General features: G+C 33.0%; 1 protein-coding gene across 1 annotated transcript in view; it reads left to right on the top strand.

The window, feature by feature from the left end:
* The first annotated feature begins 8,569 nt into the window (after positions 1 to 8,569).
* Positions 8,570 to 17,488, top strand: part of LOC149538087 (galactoside 2-alpha-L-fucosyltransferase-like) — a 42,786-nt gene continuing 33,867 nt past the window's right edge. Inside the window, 3 exon segments of the mRNA XM_089802417.1 lie at positions 8,570 to 8,650; positions 8,848 to 9,231; positions 9,384 to 9,600. Coding sequence (XP_089658543.1) covers positions 8,570 to 8,650; positions 8,848 to 9,231; positions 9,384 to 9,600 — 682 coding nt within the window.

Here is a 17,488-nt window from a genome sequence, read left to right as displayed (position 1 = left end):
GTATGCAATAGTATTAACTACTAGTACATTAGTGAGCAAATTTAGGATTCAACTTCAGTATCAACAATTTCAACTAGCTCAATTTAATCTATCTATTGATGAAATGTATGTAATTCATATGCTGACACAATTGCTTTCACCCTATTATGAATGCTCTCTAAAATTTGGGCATCTAATAAATTGTGGTGGTTGATTGCACATAGAATGCACATATACAACTATATATATCTCAATCTGGGCATAAATCCTAAATAAGATATGCACTTATAAATTCACATATAGCTATATTATGTCTGTAAAATATAGTAACGCTCAACTACATGTACCATAGTTGTATGTGTTAGTAGTATAGGTGATAAATGATATTCAGTCATTGTAATGACAAGTATAATTTTTTTGAAAAACTTTGCAAGAATTTTACTAATGGTCACTTTCCTAAAAATAATAAGCATCACGTTCAATGCTAGAAATGCAAGTTAATGACAACTAAGCACTCTCTTGACAATATGGTGTAGTTAAGTTATAAGATGCTAAAATGGTGTTGTGCCTGTAGGTGTCTAAGATGTATTTTGTCTAGCTACACTGGTACCTAATATCTACTAAGATGCATACTGTCTGATTAATGGTCTACCAATCATATAGTTATGTGTAACAAAGATAAATAATGGGTGAGAGTTAATATCAAATTCATGAAATTTCCACAGTCCTTATGATTTCAATATTTTTTTCCCTTTTGTATTAGACCATCTAGATTTTTTGTTGCCTACATTTTGGATCAAATTTTATGAGTCATCATCAGGGCAGATGGGAAGAGAAGGACTAACATTGTTTGTAATCCATATGGTGGCAAAAAGGCTATCAAAAAATAATTGAATATGATTTTGGCATGAATGTTTTGGTTCACTTTTTGTGATATATTAGATTCATTATCAAGATGAGAAATGACATGTAGATGGTAGTTGTTAATTTTCTATTTATATGTTTGTTTTGTCCAGTTTATGTTCTCATAAACCATATTGTAAAAACCCTTTGATGAATATTCCTTAATTCAATCAAAATATGTTTTACCCCCCAACCTCTTAGCCCAATTATTTCTTGGAAAAATGTAACACATACAAACATCTGCATGTGGCAATAGCATCTTGCGAAAAATCCACAACTGGGTTGAATGTTGAAACATTCCACTTTCAAGTGTTTTGGCAATGTAACACCTCTGTCAACCCTCCTAGGCATCACAGATGAATCCAGACCTACTATATTAATGGTAAAATTTCTATTTTTCTACTATTCAATCATTGATTGAGACTCTTTGAAGCTCCTTCACAACTATTCTAGCATTTATCTACATTGGTGCTCCTCTCCCACATGCAACAACATATCAAAATTTTTATTGCCACATTGAGATTATTGTTGAAGTTTTGAGATTGCCCTTTCTTTCTTGCAGCATTTCTATGAAGGAAACTCTATCCTTGGACAATTAGTCTTCCTCTTCTAAAGGATTAGTACTTTGTGCATTTGAAGCTTTTTTAGGTGATAATACCTTGCCTTTTATTTGGTATCTCCATCTATCTTCATTGTCCATGGAGGTGGGAACACCAAAGTGGTGATTTGACTATGAAAATATCCTATTCAATCATCACAACATTTCTCTTTGGTCTTTGGTGTGCAGATCTTGGAGGGATCTCAAATTGGGAAAACAACCACAATCCTCTTTGATTTTGAGTGATTTCTTTTCCCTCATTTCCTTTGTGTCATTTGCTTCCCTTTCAACATTTAATAATCTATTATTGCACCCTGACACTTTCTCTCCTCAAAAACTAGGTAGAATACATATGGATCTTGCAATAGTCCTCATCCGTACCACGTTGCATTGACATCTAGGATAGAGAGTTTGATTGACTGCCCAAAAAGTCTCCGTGATTCATATATTCAGTTTATAAAGACCTTGTAAATTAATTCGTCTCTATGCTCACAATACAAATAGAAACTTCCAAGACTTCCTAAATTAAACCACAATCTTATAATTAATTGAAATCCAATGATTTTGTTTCTAAGTGTATTGTAGGAGTTTGAGTTCTCAAAAGATACGTATCCTTTGTAGTGGTTCAAGTCCCACAATCTACAAGGCATGCAATTGCAAGAGATTGGATCAATTTATTTATTTATTTATTATAGATTGTTATAAAAATTATCCCCTATACATCACAAAATCCATGGATAAATATCATCATTACACATGTCACTAGAAATGAATTTCATGAGAAAGGACAGAAAAATTGAAAGAATTGAGACTAGCTCATCAATATGGCTGATATCTTTAACTTGGAAACTACTAACATACCTAGATTTCCCTATAAATTTAATCTTGAATTGTCCACAATATACATTTCTTGTATTGTATATCCCAACTCATATAGTTAATGAGAAACAATTAGTTTTTCATCTAATGTCTTCCACCATACTCTGATAGTTGTGTGCTCTCTCTTACTGAAATATGTGCACTGCTCCTTGCAAGCTCAACATGATGACATGAGAATATATTTGAATTTGTTATTTTAAATTTTTGAATCTATTGTGAATAATGGGTAATTAAAGATCAATTTAAAAGGCATATATGTGATGTTGTTTAGTTTTAGAAGCTATTTTATAAGTAAAGGTATGATGCTATAATTTCTTCCCTTTTTTCATATTTTTGGTGGAAAATGCTACTTTATACTAAAACCTTCATACCAATATATAATAATCCACTAATTAGTACTGATCTTTATATCTATATCATCTAACATATTTCAAACTTTTCATAGGTTGCTGGACACATCAAAGGCAACAAAGGCGAGGCTGGAAAAGGTTGGGCATCACATACTTGGCTTTGGGGGATATTCGAAAATCAAAGCATGCATTGTAAGTAGTAGTAAATGAATTGCAAAGAAAAATTATTTTAAAAATAAAAATAATTTTTTTAATTAATAAAAAAATGCAGGGCACTGATTTTAATCTGGAGGCCACAGAAGAACACAAAAAAATTGCCTTCAAGCAAGGCTATGCAGCAGTGGCTGAACGCCTATGGCAACCTTCCATTGCCCCAATTGAACAGTCTCCTACATCATGTGCATAGGTAAATATGCCCAAAAATATATTATAAACTAAATACTTGAGTAACAATTTATTTGATAATAATGTGCATGACATTGCAATGCAACCCATTAATCATGACATAGATCATATGCAGCATCATGAAGCCCCTAATGTGCATCGTACTATCGATGGAGGTGCTCATTTGTTATTTAAAACTAATTATGTAATTATTAATACAATTTAACATCTTTAATTGAACTTGGTGTAACCTTTTTGCGTTGAGGATATAGAATCATGTTGTGTTGAAAAAGTGCAAGAGGATGTTCAGACTGATTAGCAGGTAGATCATGTCGCACATTCAGGTAAAGAAAATCTATGTTTTGTTCTTTTAAATTAATTTTTTGATTTATAGTTCTTTTAATTAAATAAAAAATCATAATTCATTGATATAAAATGGTGTGAATTTAACTCACGAAGTACTTGTTATTGCAGTGGACCCCCCTTTGGTGTAGTAGAGTCATGATGTTCTTGAACGGATGAGGAGGAGACATGCATTAGAACTAGTAGAGGAGGGGGATGATGAGGACATTGATATTCCTCTTAGAAATTTTATGAAAAAAAGAAACGGAAAGAAAGAAAAAAGAAATGATTATTCATGAATGACTTACTCTTGAATATTGTTAATGAATATTATTCATTAATGTTGGGTGTTAATGAATTATTCATGAATGACTTACTCTTGAATGTTACATGTTAATGAATGTTATCATGTGATTATAATGGTTGAATGTTATATTTCAAAAATGGATGAATGAATGAATGCTATTAAATGTTAATGGGGAATTTAGAGTGATGTTTGGGGGGGGGGGGGGGTGTCAAATGAGCTTCCACCTTCATGTGGTTGGCACTGTTTAGTAGAGAATATTTAACTATTCTCAAAACCAAGAGAAGCTCAAACTTTAAAGATAAGCTTATAGTTAATAGTGACAACAAAATTAGCAAGTTGAAATGAAGTTCTTCCTTATAGGTACCCTTTTAGTTTTTAAAGCACGATGTCATGTTTTAATATTGTATATTTTTTTTCTTAAGTTAAAGTATTCTTTTACTATAACAACATAATTTATGACCATTTTAGTAACTATTCTAACATAGCTTTATGACAAATCCTATTTTGGCAAAGATGGCGATAAGTGGTGCTGTTTATTCCTTGGGAGATTGGATTGCACAGGTCTATATCTCAAAATCATTTTCATGTGGTAGAAATGCATACTCACAACCATTTCATTCTACATTTAAAAACATTGATGATAATATTGCTTGTTTTAATTTATATTTTTGTCTATAGCCATTATAAATGTTGCAACCTTAGTCAGCTTTTATAGGCTATGAAGAACATAGTTGAATACAACAATAATTTTGTGGTTAGGCAATGATAGTGATTCTTCTAAGCCAAAAGATGAGACAACTATGTTTCATCTTAAGATGGCAGTAGAATTATTCATGTATGATTCCTTTCTTTAATGGTGATTTGGATGTTTTACTAGTTCTAAATATGTTGCTATAGTGCCTATTCAACCTTGTCTTTGTATACTAATTTTTTGTAGTGTAAAGTATATAATCAACACCTTTTTGCAACTCAAATGTTCAAACAGGTTGGGAAATACTCTATCCACATGCATATTCCATAGTAGACTACCTTTTCTTATCTTCGGTAACCTTGGTTTCTTGGGCTTTTTTCTCTAGTCACGATCCTTCAAACTATTTGGTTATAAAAATATCTTGGGGCATATGCACCGAGTTGTGGTGCCAAAAAGATGACAAGGTTTTTTTTTTTTTTTTCTTTTCTAATTTTCAATAGCGCGTATGCACTATGGCTTGGGTCACCCAAGCCATAGTGCATAAGTGCTATAGTGCGTACGCGCTATTCTGATATCCAAAAAGTTATATGATGGGCTGTAGACCCGTGGACCATCATTTTCATTTTTCTTTTTGGCTCTCCAACAACGCGTACGTAGGTTTGATAGCAAAAATTCACTACCATTTGCCAAAATACCTCCTCACCGAAGAAATCCAAGACAACGAGCACACCGACGATGATGAGGTAAGTGATATAAACTTAACTTTGCATTGTTTAATATGTTTTCCATATTGCTTTATTGGTTTTTGATATTCTTTTGTAGGGTTTTTACAAATTTCATTTAGATTTGTTTATTTAGTTGGATTTCAATTGATTTTTTATCAGAAAATGTCCATAATCAACCAGAAAATCCACAAAACCCTCAAGAACCTCAAAATCAAAACCCTCCTCAAGAAGAACAATAAATTCCAGAACCTGAACCAATTGCAAGACCTCTACCAGGCACACAAGAAAATATAAGAAATGAAATATAGAGAGGCAAAACTGAATTAGAAAGACTCATTGCTCCGTTGAAAGAATCTAGACAAACCAATCCAATGAGGGCTCAATTGGCATCATCCTTCGAATCCATTAACACTTAGATAGCCTCAGTTAGTGGTCAGTTAGATATTTGGTGGGCTAAGAGGGATGAACAAAAAAGATTTTATGCAAATAAATTGTCATATGAAGATGTTAAAAAAAAAGAAATATCAAAAGGTAGTATATGTGCATTATTTAGAAAACCCAGTGAGCCAAATACTATTAGAGAGGGTACTAAACGATTCCCCATCCATTGGTGTATACACAATGCTATTAGAAATAATTTTTGGGATAGATGGTGGATGGTTTTTGATGCCCCTCCTTGCAACAATCACGAGGTCCCCATGTATTTTTTGAAGAAATTATATTGTGAGTTTGTCCTTGGGGAGATCCCCAATTATTTTGATATGTTAGACTCCTAGGGTAGAGGTGGGGGGTCATCATTTGAGAGGCCAAGAGCACGTTGTGACCCTAATGTAGTTAGGTCACCTGTGGTCCATCCACAACACGAGCATGCGATTATTCCTTCAGTTGTGAAGGAACATGTAGAGGCCATCACTCTAGGGACCATTAATGCTTTCACGCAGACTCTCATCCATTCCATGAGCCCATTAGTTGAGGGGGAGCCTTCTATGTTTCCTGGTCACATGTGCACTTCATGCAGATCCCTATGCACATTTGGCACTCATGCCGGAGATGCTGCGGATGATGGGCTTGTCACTGATGAGTTCCTGAACGAGACATTTGGCATTGACACACAAGTAAATTACTAATTTGATCACATTTCATATGTATAGTGAATGATTAATTAATTAGCATTTATTGACATTGTTCAAAATTTAGGGTCAAAGTGTTGTTGGGCCTAGCAGCGATCCTCCAGGCCAATTTTTTGTCCCTTCGACGAGTCCTGAGGTATGTATCAATTTAATCATTTTAATTAATACATATATTTATTACATAATCATATTAAGGATTGACAAAAAAAATTATGCATGTGCATCAGTTCTCCACAGGACCCTCAACCTTTATCACAAACACAGAGCAGAGACATCATACGAGCTTCACACAGGTACAATTGTTTCATGTTAACTTAATTCATTTGATTATATTTATTCCATGTTTCATGTTAGATATAACTTGTATTGTATGACATGCAGCTCATGATGTTGGACACACCTCCTCATCTGCGATAGTCTGTTGATAGTGGAGTGGCCGTAGTTGTGGCTAGCTCATAGCCACTGACAGAGGTATGAAAGAATTTTCTTCATTTTAGTTGTTGTTTATAATAGTTAATCTCAAAATTTCTAATTTTATTTATAAGTGATTATATTTATTGAATTTTTGTAGGGTCTTGTCACGCCTGATCATCCACGAGCATTTGAGGTGGACTTACAGAGTGACTATTTGTTGGCGGTAAGAAAATAATTGATTTTGTGTGTACATATATTTGATTTCAACGTATAATAAATATTGATTCATATCTACTTTCTTTGTATCAGTTGGACCTGGAGAAGAGCTTCAACAAGAGGTCAAGTGAGCGTGTCAGGAGGGCCCCGTCATCTCCACTATCTCCCTCCACACGACGGTAGAGGACGTCGAGAGACTTGTTTCCTTCCCCTCGTGGGAAGGAAAAGATGTAGTTGAGATATTCGATACATATATATATATATATATATAGAGAGAGAGAGAGAGAGAGAGAGAGAGAGAGAGACTTGTTTCCTTCCCCATGTATATATATAGGCATCAGAGAGACATATTTGACATACATTTGATGTACATAAGTGTGCCAAGATAAGTATTGCAAATCTGAAGGTAGTTTGACAATAACTCGTAGCTATCTCTTGTATTGGACACAACTAGCTATCTCATTTCTAACCTATGAAAAATATGATATGGTTGTAAGAAGTCTATAAGGTATAGTTGGAAAGAATACACTCTGATAATCATTACTTATTCCCTTGCTTGAGCCTTCAAAAGTGACAAAATACTATAAATTTTGAGTAGGTCAACTATCAAACACATAATTAGTAAATGGGAAAAGGGCAACCATTTCAGTTGAGAAAATGCAAGCATGATACAAAATATCTGAGAAGATGGAAAAGAAGCAAGCAAAGCCAAAATTTTATTGACAAAGGATTTGTATAGATGGGATATTAAAGATTAGACTGGAGATACCAAAAGGTGTAAGAGGAAACACATACATGATTGATTGGTTCTCGGAGGAGTGTAGGCCTAGTCAAAGCTACAAAAAACATCAAATTACTATTTTGTATTGCTTAAGGAAATGTTTTATCTTAAAGTTCAAGATTTAATTATTCAATACCATGGTAGAGATCTTTGTATAGAAGAGCTAGATCTCAGTACTCCAGCTTACTTCATCGTATCAACAACATCATATGGAGTTTTTTCTGCCTAGTTGCATTTTTTATTATATTGTTTTCAATGAGCTCTTTCTATTTGAGTACATTTTGATTTACCATTCAAAATTATTTGAGATATTGGGAAGGATCTCATGCGCATCAAAACTTTAGTATTTCAAGACTCATCAAGCTGGTGGCTTTCCTACAACACATCATTTAGATTATTGATATAAATGTAATATTTTACTTCTAGCCATTGTTTTTGAATAGGATTAGTTGATTTTGATTTTAACTAAATAAATAACCATCTCTAGTAGTTTTGGTTTGAAGCATGCTAATGGTTGTTTCTGTTCTGTCCTATATTTTCAGTTTAGAAATGCTTGTTGGTCCTGATGGTGAGCTTCTTCATAAGCTATGTAACTTGGAACCACATCTGATAGAGCATGTTAGCAATGAGATAATGGACCAGGATCCTAATCTTTGGTGGGATGATATTGGTAAATTTAATATGGCTAAATGAATTGATGATAATATTATTCATGTTTATTTCTATGTACCCATTAACATTAATCAAAAGGGCTCCACTTATTTGGCCCTCCTGTAAGTCAGACCAATTTATTCTCTATTCTTTATATGTTTGAAATTCATTTTTGTTTACAATAAAGTACATTTAATTTTCTCTTAGGGTACTGGGAAAATGATGATTGGAAAAGCTATTGTAGGAGAAGCCAAATCTACTTTATTTCATATTTATCCCAGTTTATTAATGAGTGAGTGGGTAAGTTCCTAATAAAATCATGCTTTCAAGTTCTTTTATTGTTTTGATTCTTGAATGAAGAAAGCCTTGTATAATTATTTTTCCAGGGAAGCACTTGTGGTTAACAGAAGTCTTACATAATAAAGATAACATCAAAAAATATAAAAAATGTTTTTTGTTTGTGAGAAATTAGACACATATAAGGATTGCATGTGTAGGTACAACTTCTAAAGAATATACCATGGTTGTTTCTAAGGTCCAATAACTATTTTGTCCCATCTCTCTACCTACTACCCTCATTCAATGAGGAATTGAACCATTTATTTCCTCAAAGAGATTCTATTTTTCATTATTTAGGTAGGTACCTATTACACCCCACCAATCTAGTCTCAGGCTTGATTACTAGATTCTATCAAGCTTATCTAGCATATGCAAAACAAAGGATAGGTCTACAGATCAGAATATATGATCTCGGGTACTTCTCACATATATGAAATTAGGTTTTGGCTTGTAGTCAGAAGAATAAAATTCTACCCAACATATCTCATAGTGATGAATTCCTCGAACCTACATATGAAAATGGATTTGTAAAGAAGCCTAATGTAGTCTGAGTAACCTCTCTAGGTTTTGGGCACTATGAAAGAATCAGAGACTTTTGTTAGGAACACCCTACCATAGATGGGAGATTGTGAATGTCTTTCGACCTAGTCATGAAGAATGGCAACACACTGAAAATCAATCTCATAGTATGAAGGCATGGGTAGAAATGTATCTTCTTTCTCTTTGTGATGTACTTATAATAAGACCATGGTCCACATTTGGATATGTAGCTCAAGGTTTTGTAGGCATAAAACCTTTGATTATGTTTAAGCCTAAAAATGATACTGTTTTAGATCCACCATGTCATAAAGTCATGTCAATGGAGCCTTGCTTTCATGCACCTCCATTTTATGATTGTCAAGAAAAGAAAGGTATAGATATTGGAAAAGTCTTTCCATATGTATGAAATTGTGAAGATTTTACTTAGGGTCCCAAAGTGGTAGAAAATGATGAACTGTAGGTGTTTCTACTTTTGGGATCTGAATGATTTATTGCAGAGATCATTCATAGAGATATGCATATTTAGTTTATAGTACTACAGTAAAGCTTTTTGTACTTTTTTATGTTGCATGCATAAACATGTTTAGAAGGGAAAGAATAAGATGTTTGTATGTAGAAAACTCTACTATAGATAGGCTACTTGTGAGGATCTTTCAGCCTAGCCATGAAGATTGGTTGTAATCTGAAAATCATAAAACAATAATATTTTTAATCTGGCTTCTCTATCGTCTATACCAATGTTAATTTTTTCTCATAGAATTCTATGTATATTTCATGGCTATGAATTTAAAATATTTGTATGTCAATATGCTAAAGTTTCAAGTCTTATTGTAATTTTGAATTTTTTGTTGGTTCTTCCTTGAATAACAAGATTATTTCTTGTTTTGTGTAATCTAGCTTTCCACATTCCAGCCAAAATGAATTGCATTGCATATTTTCTCAGCTATAAACATATGTTTATAAATATAATTTTCAACATTAGATGCACTAGAGAGCATTGTTCCTAAATGAAATCTCTTATATGTCTAGCTAAGAAAATCTTTTAGCTTGTATTATAGTAGCTGAAGCTTTCTTTGTTCAATATTTTACTTAGCACCTCCACCGTACCAAAATCTCAACCAAGCTTCTCATAGTGATCACAACACCTTGGATCACCTTATCATGGTATATCTATCATGATCCACTCCAAACAATCCATCTTTCATCATTCTTCACTATAGTCCTTCTAAGCCTGCCTAGCAGCCCTGTCTAGACAGAAATTTGCAAATTCCATGAAAAGTTTCCAAACATCCTAGTAAGTTGATTACCTTTCCAAATACCATTTTTGGAGTTATTAAACCCATCTTAAACTTAGACCTTCATGCCTTGACTGGTGAAGCCTTTTATTGCTGATTGCACATGCACCAAGCCTAATTAGCCTAGCCCAACAAAGAATCCCTATCCTCCACTACCCTCCAAGACTCAAAAGACCTAAAATAGTCTTGGTAGAGTGAAAAAATACCACCACTTCTAAACTTAGATTTTTTAGATACCCACATCTACACTCCCAATGAACAAACCCTCATGAAATGGGTTAACAACCTAGGGATTTCTAGAAAAAATCATTCCCTGCAACACACAAGTTTGAATTTGATTCAAACACCTTCAAACACATCCCAATAAACATCTCCAACCATTACATCCCATTTCTATCCATCGAAAATCTTCCAACCAAAATTGGTCACAGTTTTGAGTCAATCTTCATTGATCCATTTTTTATGAGTCACAAGAACCTATCTTTCTGAATCTTGAATGGTCCACTTAGCATTAATTGCATCTAGGTGATGATCATAGAGCTGAAGGCTAAAGCACTGGTTCTTTTGAGAGGTCACCCATTCTAGTACTATAGGCTATAGGACACCTAACTATGGAGCTTTTCACATAGTCAATTCACTTAACTTGTTATCATTGGGCCCCTTCATCAAAATTTTATCAAGCATTGTGCTTTTTGAGCCATTGTATATAATAGATCCCAAGGTTTTTTTTTTCCTTCTAAATAGTCTGATTCTTGTTGTTACTGATCATGGATATGTAGATAAGTGAAGGTGATAAACTGGTGAGGGCATTGTTTGGAGTTGCTTGCTGTCGACAACCTGCAGTAATATTTGTTGATGAAATAGATTCTCTTCTCTCTCAAGTAAATATGCCATATATTTTCAAATTCATATGTTAGTCTACAAAAAATCCATTGCATTGTAATCTAAGAGAAATACTTAATTCTTATCCATAATCATGGGTGATAGCCCAAGTGAGAAGGAGAGCATGAGCTGAGCAGAAGATTAAAGACATAGTTCCTTATAGAGATGGAAGGATTTGATGGTGGAAATGAGCAACTTCTATTAATTGGTAGTCCTTATAAACCAAATATATATTTTAACAAACAATAATAGGAAATAATTTCTCATGCTTTTTATTGTTCCAATTAATATACTATTTTGTACAATTTTCCAGAGTCTACAATAACTTGAGTGCCATATATAGGAAATTAGAGCTTTCTTATTTGTATTTTTTCCTTTGGTGTACTTTCATTTTGGAGTAAAAAGAATGTTTATAAATTTTGAATGCTTAAACTTTGACGTGCAATGGTTTGGGAGTAAACATAAAGTTTTCAAGTTTGGAATGCTAAATTTTCTCAGTGCAATTCAGCCAGAACATATTCTCCTAAACTACGCTATTCCCACATCCCAACTCTGGCTTATGCAATACTCATTTCTATCTTTGTTGATACTAGGGCTGCTTACATACTACATCTAGCATTCTTCAAAGAAGAAAATATATCACCTCCTCCTTGCTACTTCAAGAATCATCTAAAGACTAAATCAATAATCCTTCAAGATTATCTATATCCCTCAATGGCCAGTCTTGCATTCTTACACTTGCACACGAAGAAAATAGTTATGGGAGGGTTAATAACTACATTATATATTATCTTAGGTGTGATGTTAAGGTTATGGAAGGCTCTTTTGTAAACATGTCATTGTGACTTGAGATGAAAGCACTACAAAATCTCTTGACCCAGTTGCTGCACTTACTAGCCGAGATGCATTGGCAAAAATAGTATACTCACGATTGTTTGACTAGTATGATGTACCATTTGTGAGTATTGTGTTTCTTAGGACAAAATCTCAAAGAAGAATATATTTGGAGAGTGAAGTATATTTCTTAGTTTTTAAAGAATGTATATTGTTCTATGGGCTCTTCTTAAGATAATGCCATGTGTATTGGATACAGGCTGGTAAATAAAATAAATATTTCAATTGGCTGGGACCCTAATTGGAATTCTTGATATTTACAATTTTGAGATTTTCAAGAATAATAGGTACATTTTTTTAATAGACATCAAGACTACATATTTTAGATCATGCCTTGTAGCTATAGTCACTGCAATTTAGAGAGCTATATTTGAAAGCTTTCATAATATGAAATGTTTACATATTACTCTTTGGTGAGCTAAGGAAAACCAATTTTTTTCTTCATTGCAATTTTGAACTATTTTGTATCAATCTACAAATGAGAAGCTACAAAAACACTTCAATCAGGTCAGAAAGTTCCATATCTATTAAATTATCATAATTTTTGAAAGAAATATATTTTTTATACATTTTGTTTTTGCTCTTTACTCAGGGTATATTTGCTTAACTATTTTAATATTATTTTGTTGTGTATGATATTTACTTTTTTCTATGGATTTTTGCATATGCTGTGCAACATGTCTTTAGATGGAACATGATGAATACACAAGAGAAGAAATTAATTGGAGCTACATTGAGTTTGTTGACAATCAAGATGTTTTGGATCTAATTGAAAAGGTCTTTTTTGATATCCATTTCCTTTTCTAGTTAGATGTAGATGCAAACTGCATAGTTAAACATACACACAATATATCATTTCAATTAAGGTTCTCAATAAACATCCTAGGTATAGGTAAATCAATGGGGTTAACACTTATTCATAACTTCAAATAATAATTTTTTCTATAGAATTGAGTATCTTATGGACTAAATATTTTAGAATGAATGATCCCTTTCTCAATTTAACTTGTAGTGCTTTGTCAGAAATTTGTGTTTATTAGAGCACAAACTTTTGAAATTGAGGGCCAGGATCTTAAATACAACTAAATTTTGTATATGCAAAAACTAGAGGGAATTGTAGCTCTTTTGGATGAAGCACGGTATGTTTATGAGACTGTTGTTCATACAATTTTTGAGATGCCCATTTGACATCATATGATATGCTAGTTTCCCTTGAACTTTGTTTTTAAATTCATAGAATTCAAAATAAGAATGGCATTTCCATTACTATGTGAATAAGATATAGGGAATGGGACGAAAATAATAGTGACATTTTTTAGCTATATGAGGACAAGATATAATAAGTGGAAAGTTATAATGTAGCTATTCAAAAAAATAGGAATCTCACAATCATCAATGGAAGCTGAATACCAATGAGAGTAATTCTTGGACTTCAGCTTTGAAGCAAAGATTGGGCTATGATTAAATTAACAAAATAGGGATAATAGGAAGGCTTGGATTGGTTAACAGATTATATAAATTAATAATTTGAAACCTAGCAAGAAAATACCAGATTAGATAAAGTGAAAAATCTCTAGCATGTGCTCATTTCTCTCAAGCGGTTATCTTTGTTGAAATAACACATGCTAATCTCTTATAAAATTTAGATTGTGATTATAAGTACACCCCAATCATTCTAGAATTCTACAACAAATCTATCCAAGTTTATGGCCTATTATTATTATGAGCTTTATAAGTTTATATAGCTCATTTTCTATTAAAAATTGCTATTACATTTTGGTTTTCTTTGTGTTGTACATAATCAAAATTAAACCCATTTATTTTTTATTATAGGACCGCATCAACCTTATGCTTGAAAAAAGAAGAGGAAGCCTCATGTTATAACATGAGGCTTTTTTTTTTTTTTTGAGCATCAACATTATGCTAAAAAAGAAGAGGAAGCCTCATGTTATAATATTAGAACCACAAGAGCCATAGGAGAATGTCGAAGATAGTCATGATATGCCTATTAGCAATAGGCACATCATGACTATCTTTGGCATTCTTCAATAAGGAATTCTGTTTCAATTGAGAGCTCGCAAGAGAGATCAACTAGTGAAGATGCTCTATTAGTGCCTTTAGAATCAATAGGAAAGTGGGGTGTGGGACCTCCTCTAGAAAATGGTACCATTGGATCAAATCCAACATTAAGAAATCAAGGTTTAGAACTAGCTCCAAGGTAGTTCATCATATTAGAACATGGAAAATGGTGCCTTGTACTACCTTTTTATGTTTATTACTTACCTATTTGCAACTCCACAATTGATATTGACAATCTCTTGCCCCCACCATGCAACTGAACTACTTTACTTTTATTGATGCAGTTGAACTACGAGTGCCTTTTGTGTTCTTGACAAATCATAAGCTTTCAACTTTTGTGAAGCCATTACGGATGCAAATGAACAACTAGTGAGGTGTCAATTTTAAGGAAATTTCTTGTTTCTATAACGTATAGTTCAATTACTAGAAATATTTCATCTAGATTGTTAATTGATAGATTGTTAACTTTTCATGTCATTTTCTACTTTGGTTGGGTAGGTCTCCTTGCATTTGTAAATCTTGCTGCAGTCTTTAGCCTAATGACAATGTGGTATTACATCTAGGGCAATAACATAGTTGACTTAAAACTTTACATTAAAGAAAACATCAAGGGATAATATTTGAATTGTGGATATTTGTAAATTATGTTGGTTTTAGAGATAGTTATAGTTATAGTTATATATGCACTCTTATGATGATGTGATTGGGACTATAAGTTTTTTTGTCACATTTATCTATTTGAAAAATAGATAAAATTATTGGCTTTCATTCTTGATAAATAATTCTTTCCTAAATTTATTCTTCCCTATAGGAACCAAAATTTAGACGCGCTATGCCAATTATTGCAAAGGCTTTGCTTTCATAGGAGTCTTTTAAACTGCACAAAATTTGAGTTGTAAAGCATAATTGCTCAGTGGAGACTCAGGATATGGTGCACATTTCTTCCTCCTTCCCATTATTTTGTATGAAATAAATCATGTGATGAATGAAACAATGGTGTGGAGGTAAAAATGTGCATGATACCCTGACTCTCATGCACTAAGCAATTACGCTTTAGAATCAAATTTTGTGCAGTTTAGAAGGCTCCTATGAGAGCAAAGCTTTTACAATAATTGGGACAACTCATCAAAATTTCTACATATCTTGGTCTCAATTTTGATGGAAATGTCTTCACTTTGACGTTGATTGTATGGCATTGGCATAGAAAAGTAAGGGATTTTCGTCGCAATTTCGATGCCAAATTGGTTGCCTTTGATGTCAATTGTATGGCACTAACATAGAAAAGTAAGGGGTTTTGGTCGTAATTTTGACGCCAAATTGGTGTGGGTTTATGTCAAAATTTTGACCAGTGGCACCTGCAAATGTGAAAATAACAGTTCAGGTTGAACTAAAGAAATCGACAAAATTCGCGTCAGTAAGTCCACCTTTATGAAGTCAAAATTTTGACACAAAATGTGTGTGTCAAAAAACCAACCAAAAAAGACCAACAACAAGCTTAGTCACCTTATTGACCTACTCTAGTCTAAATTTTAACCTTTTTGCATCAAAATTTAGGACTAAATTTACTAGTGTCCTAATAGGGAAGATCATCAAAAGTGATCAATGTAAGCCTTAACTAGCCAACTTTATGTTGTAGTACTAAAGTTTGTGGGTATCATCCCCACCCCAATTTTATTTTCTATTTGGAAGTTTTTTGGGTCACCAAATCATTATGTTCAAGTGTTGTGGATGCTTTCATTTTTTCAGTTTCTCATGCATGAAATTAGATTAGATGTGATGAATTAAATGCTAATTGGTTTATTAGATTAAGAATTGAAATTGTTGAAGTTTTAGAAGTTACTAATTCACCCTTTCCTTCTTAGTAACTTAACATAGTCTTGAATATTTCCAATAGATGTATTGGTTGAACAAAATGTTATTGACCAAATAAAGTGATAGTGACTGAGTATTTGAATGGAAAGAAGTACGCAAACAACTTGTGAAGGATGAGACAACTATTGTGCACCTACCAGAGTATAAACATATTTTTTGTAGACCTAATTGAAAATATTGAAGGTATACATCAAATTTTGGCACTCATTTTCATCTTATCAAGCAATTTTGTGCACAAGTGATTCAGGTGATTTTAGCGATATAGTATGGAAGAACTCAATCAGTTAAGTTTCAGTGTTAAGTTATTTCAAAGTTGTTGAAGAAAATTTGTTCAAAACCATAGTTTAGAAATGACATCCTGTACATTTACATCTGCTAAGGAAATGTTGAGGGAGATAAATGCACAAATCATGAGGAATGATCAATTTCCTCCACCAAAGTTTAAGGAATATCCTAACATTGCATTGACTAGCGATGAATTTGGAGCCCTATCATCAATTCCACATAGAGTATTGATGATTCACAATATATGATCGTGTTACATGTGCAAAGTGGAAAAAAATGGATATTTTGAACTTGAAGCAGCATATGAAAAACTATGTGACAATGGATTGATAAGAGACGAGAACAAAATTATTTCCTAGAAAGGGCTGACACATGCCTTGGCCTTTCTAAAGGTTTTTAAGGTTGAATAGATAAATATTGTGTTGAGCCAAGTTCACAATATCAAGATTTGGTTAGAGGGTAGACCAATCAAGATTAAAAAGGCTATCATTCACCAAGTTATAGGTTACCTTACTTTGGATAGACTAAAGATGATGAGAAGTTCCTCAAGGGATGTTGTTGAGTAGAAAATGAAGGAAAAATGGAATGATCGTGGAATGTCGTTCGATAGGATAACAAGTCAAGTTATTGAATTTTTAGTATATATGATTACAAAAAAATTCTATCAATCAATCCAAGCGAATAGTGTACCTTGCATTGTAGTGGACCTATGATATAAATTGAGAAGAAAAATCATAGCTATGATATTACTAAGATGGAACTGCAACAACTATCTATGAATCTTGGAGCAATAAGGAAAGAAAATAATACTTCATGTAAGTTTAGTTCCTTACTCGTTTACATATTTTTCTATGTACATAATTCATTCCCTAATGTTGAGAGAGTTTCATGGGACTTGAATAGACCAATAATTGCGAAGATAAATGATCCAATTAATCAACTGGGAGAAACT

Source organism: Cupressus sempervirens, chromosome 9 (assembly GCF_028749045.1).
Source record: "Cupressus sempervirens isolate cs-2001-9-10 chromosome 9, ASM2874904v1, whole genome shotgun sequence".
NCBI lineage: Eukaryota > Viridiplantae > Streptophyta > Pinopsida > Cupressales > Cupressaceae > Cupressus > Cupressus sempervirens.
Note: the sequence above shows the minus strand (reverse complement) of the source record. Positions and strands in the feature narration are given on the sequence as shown.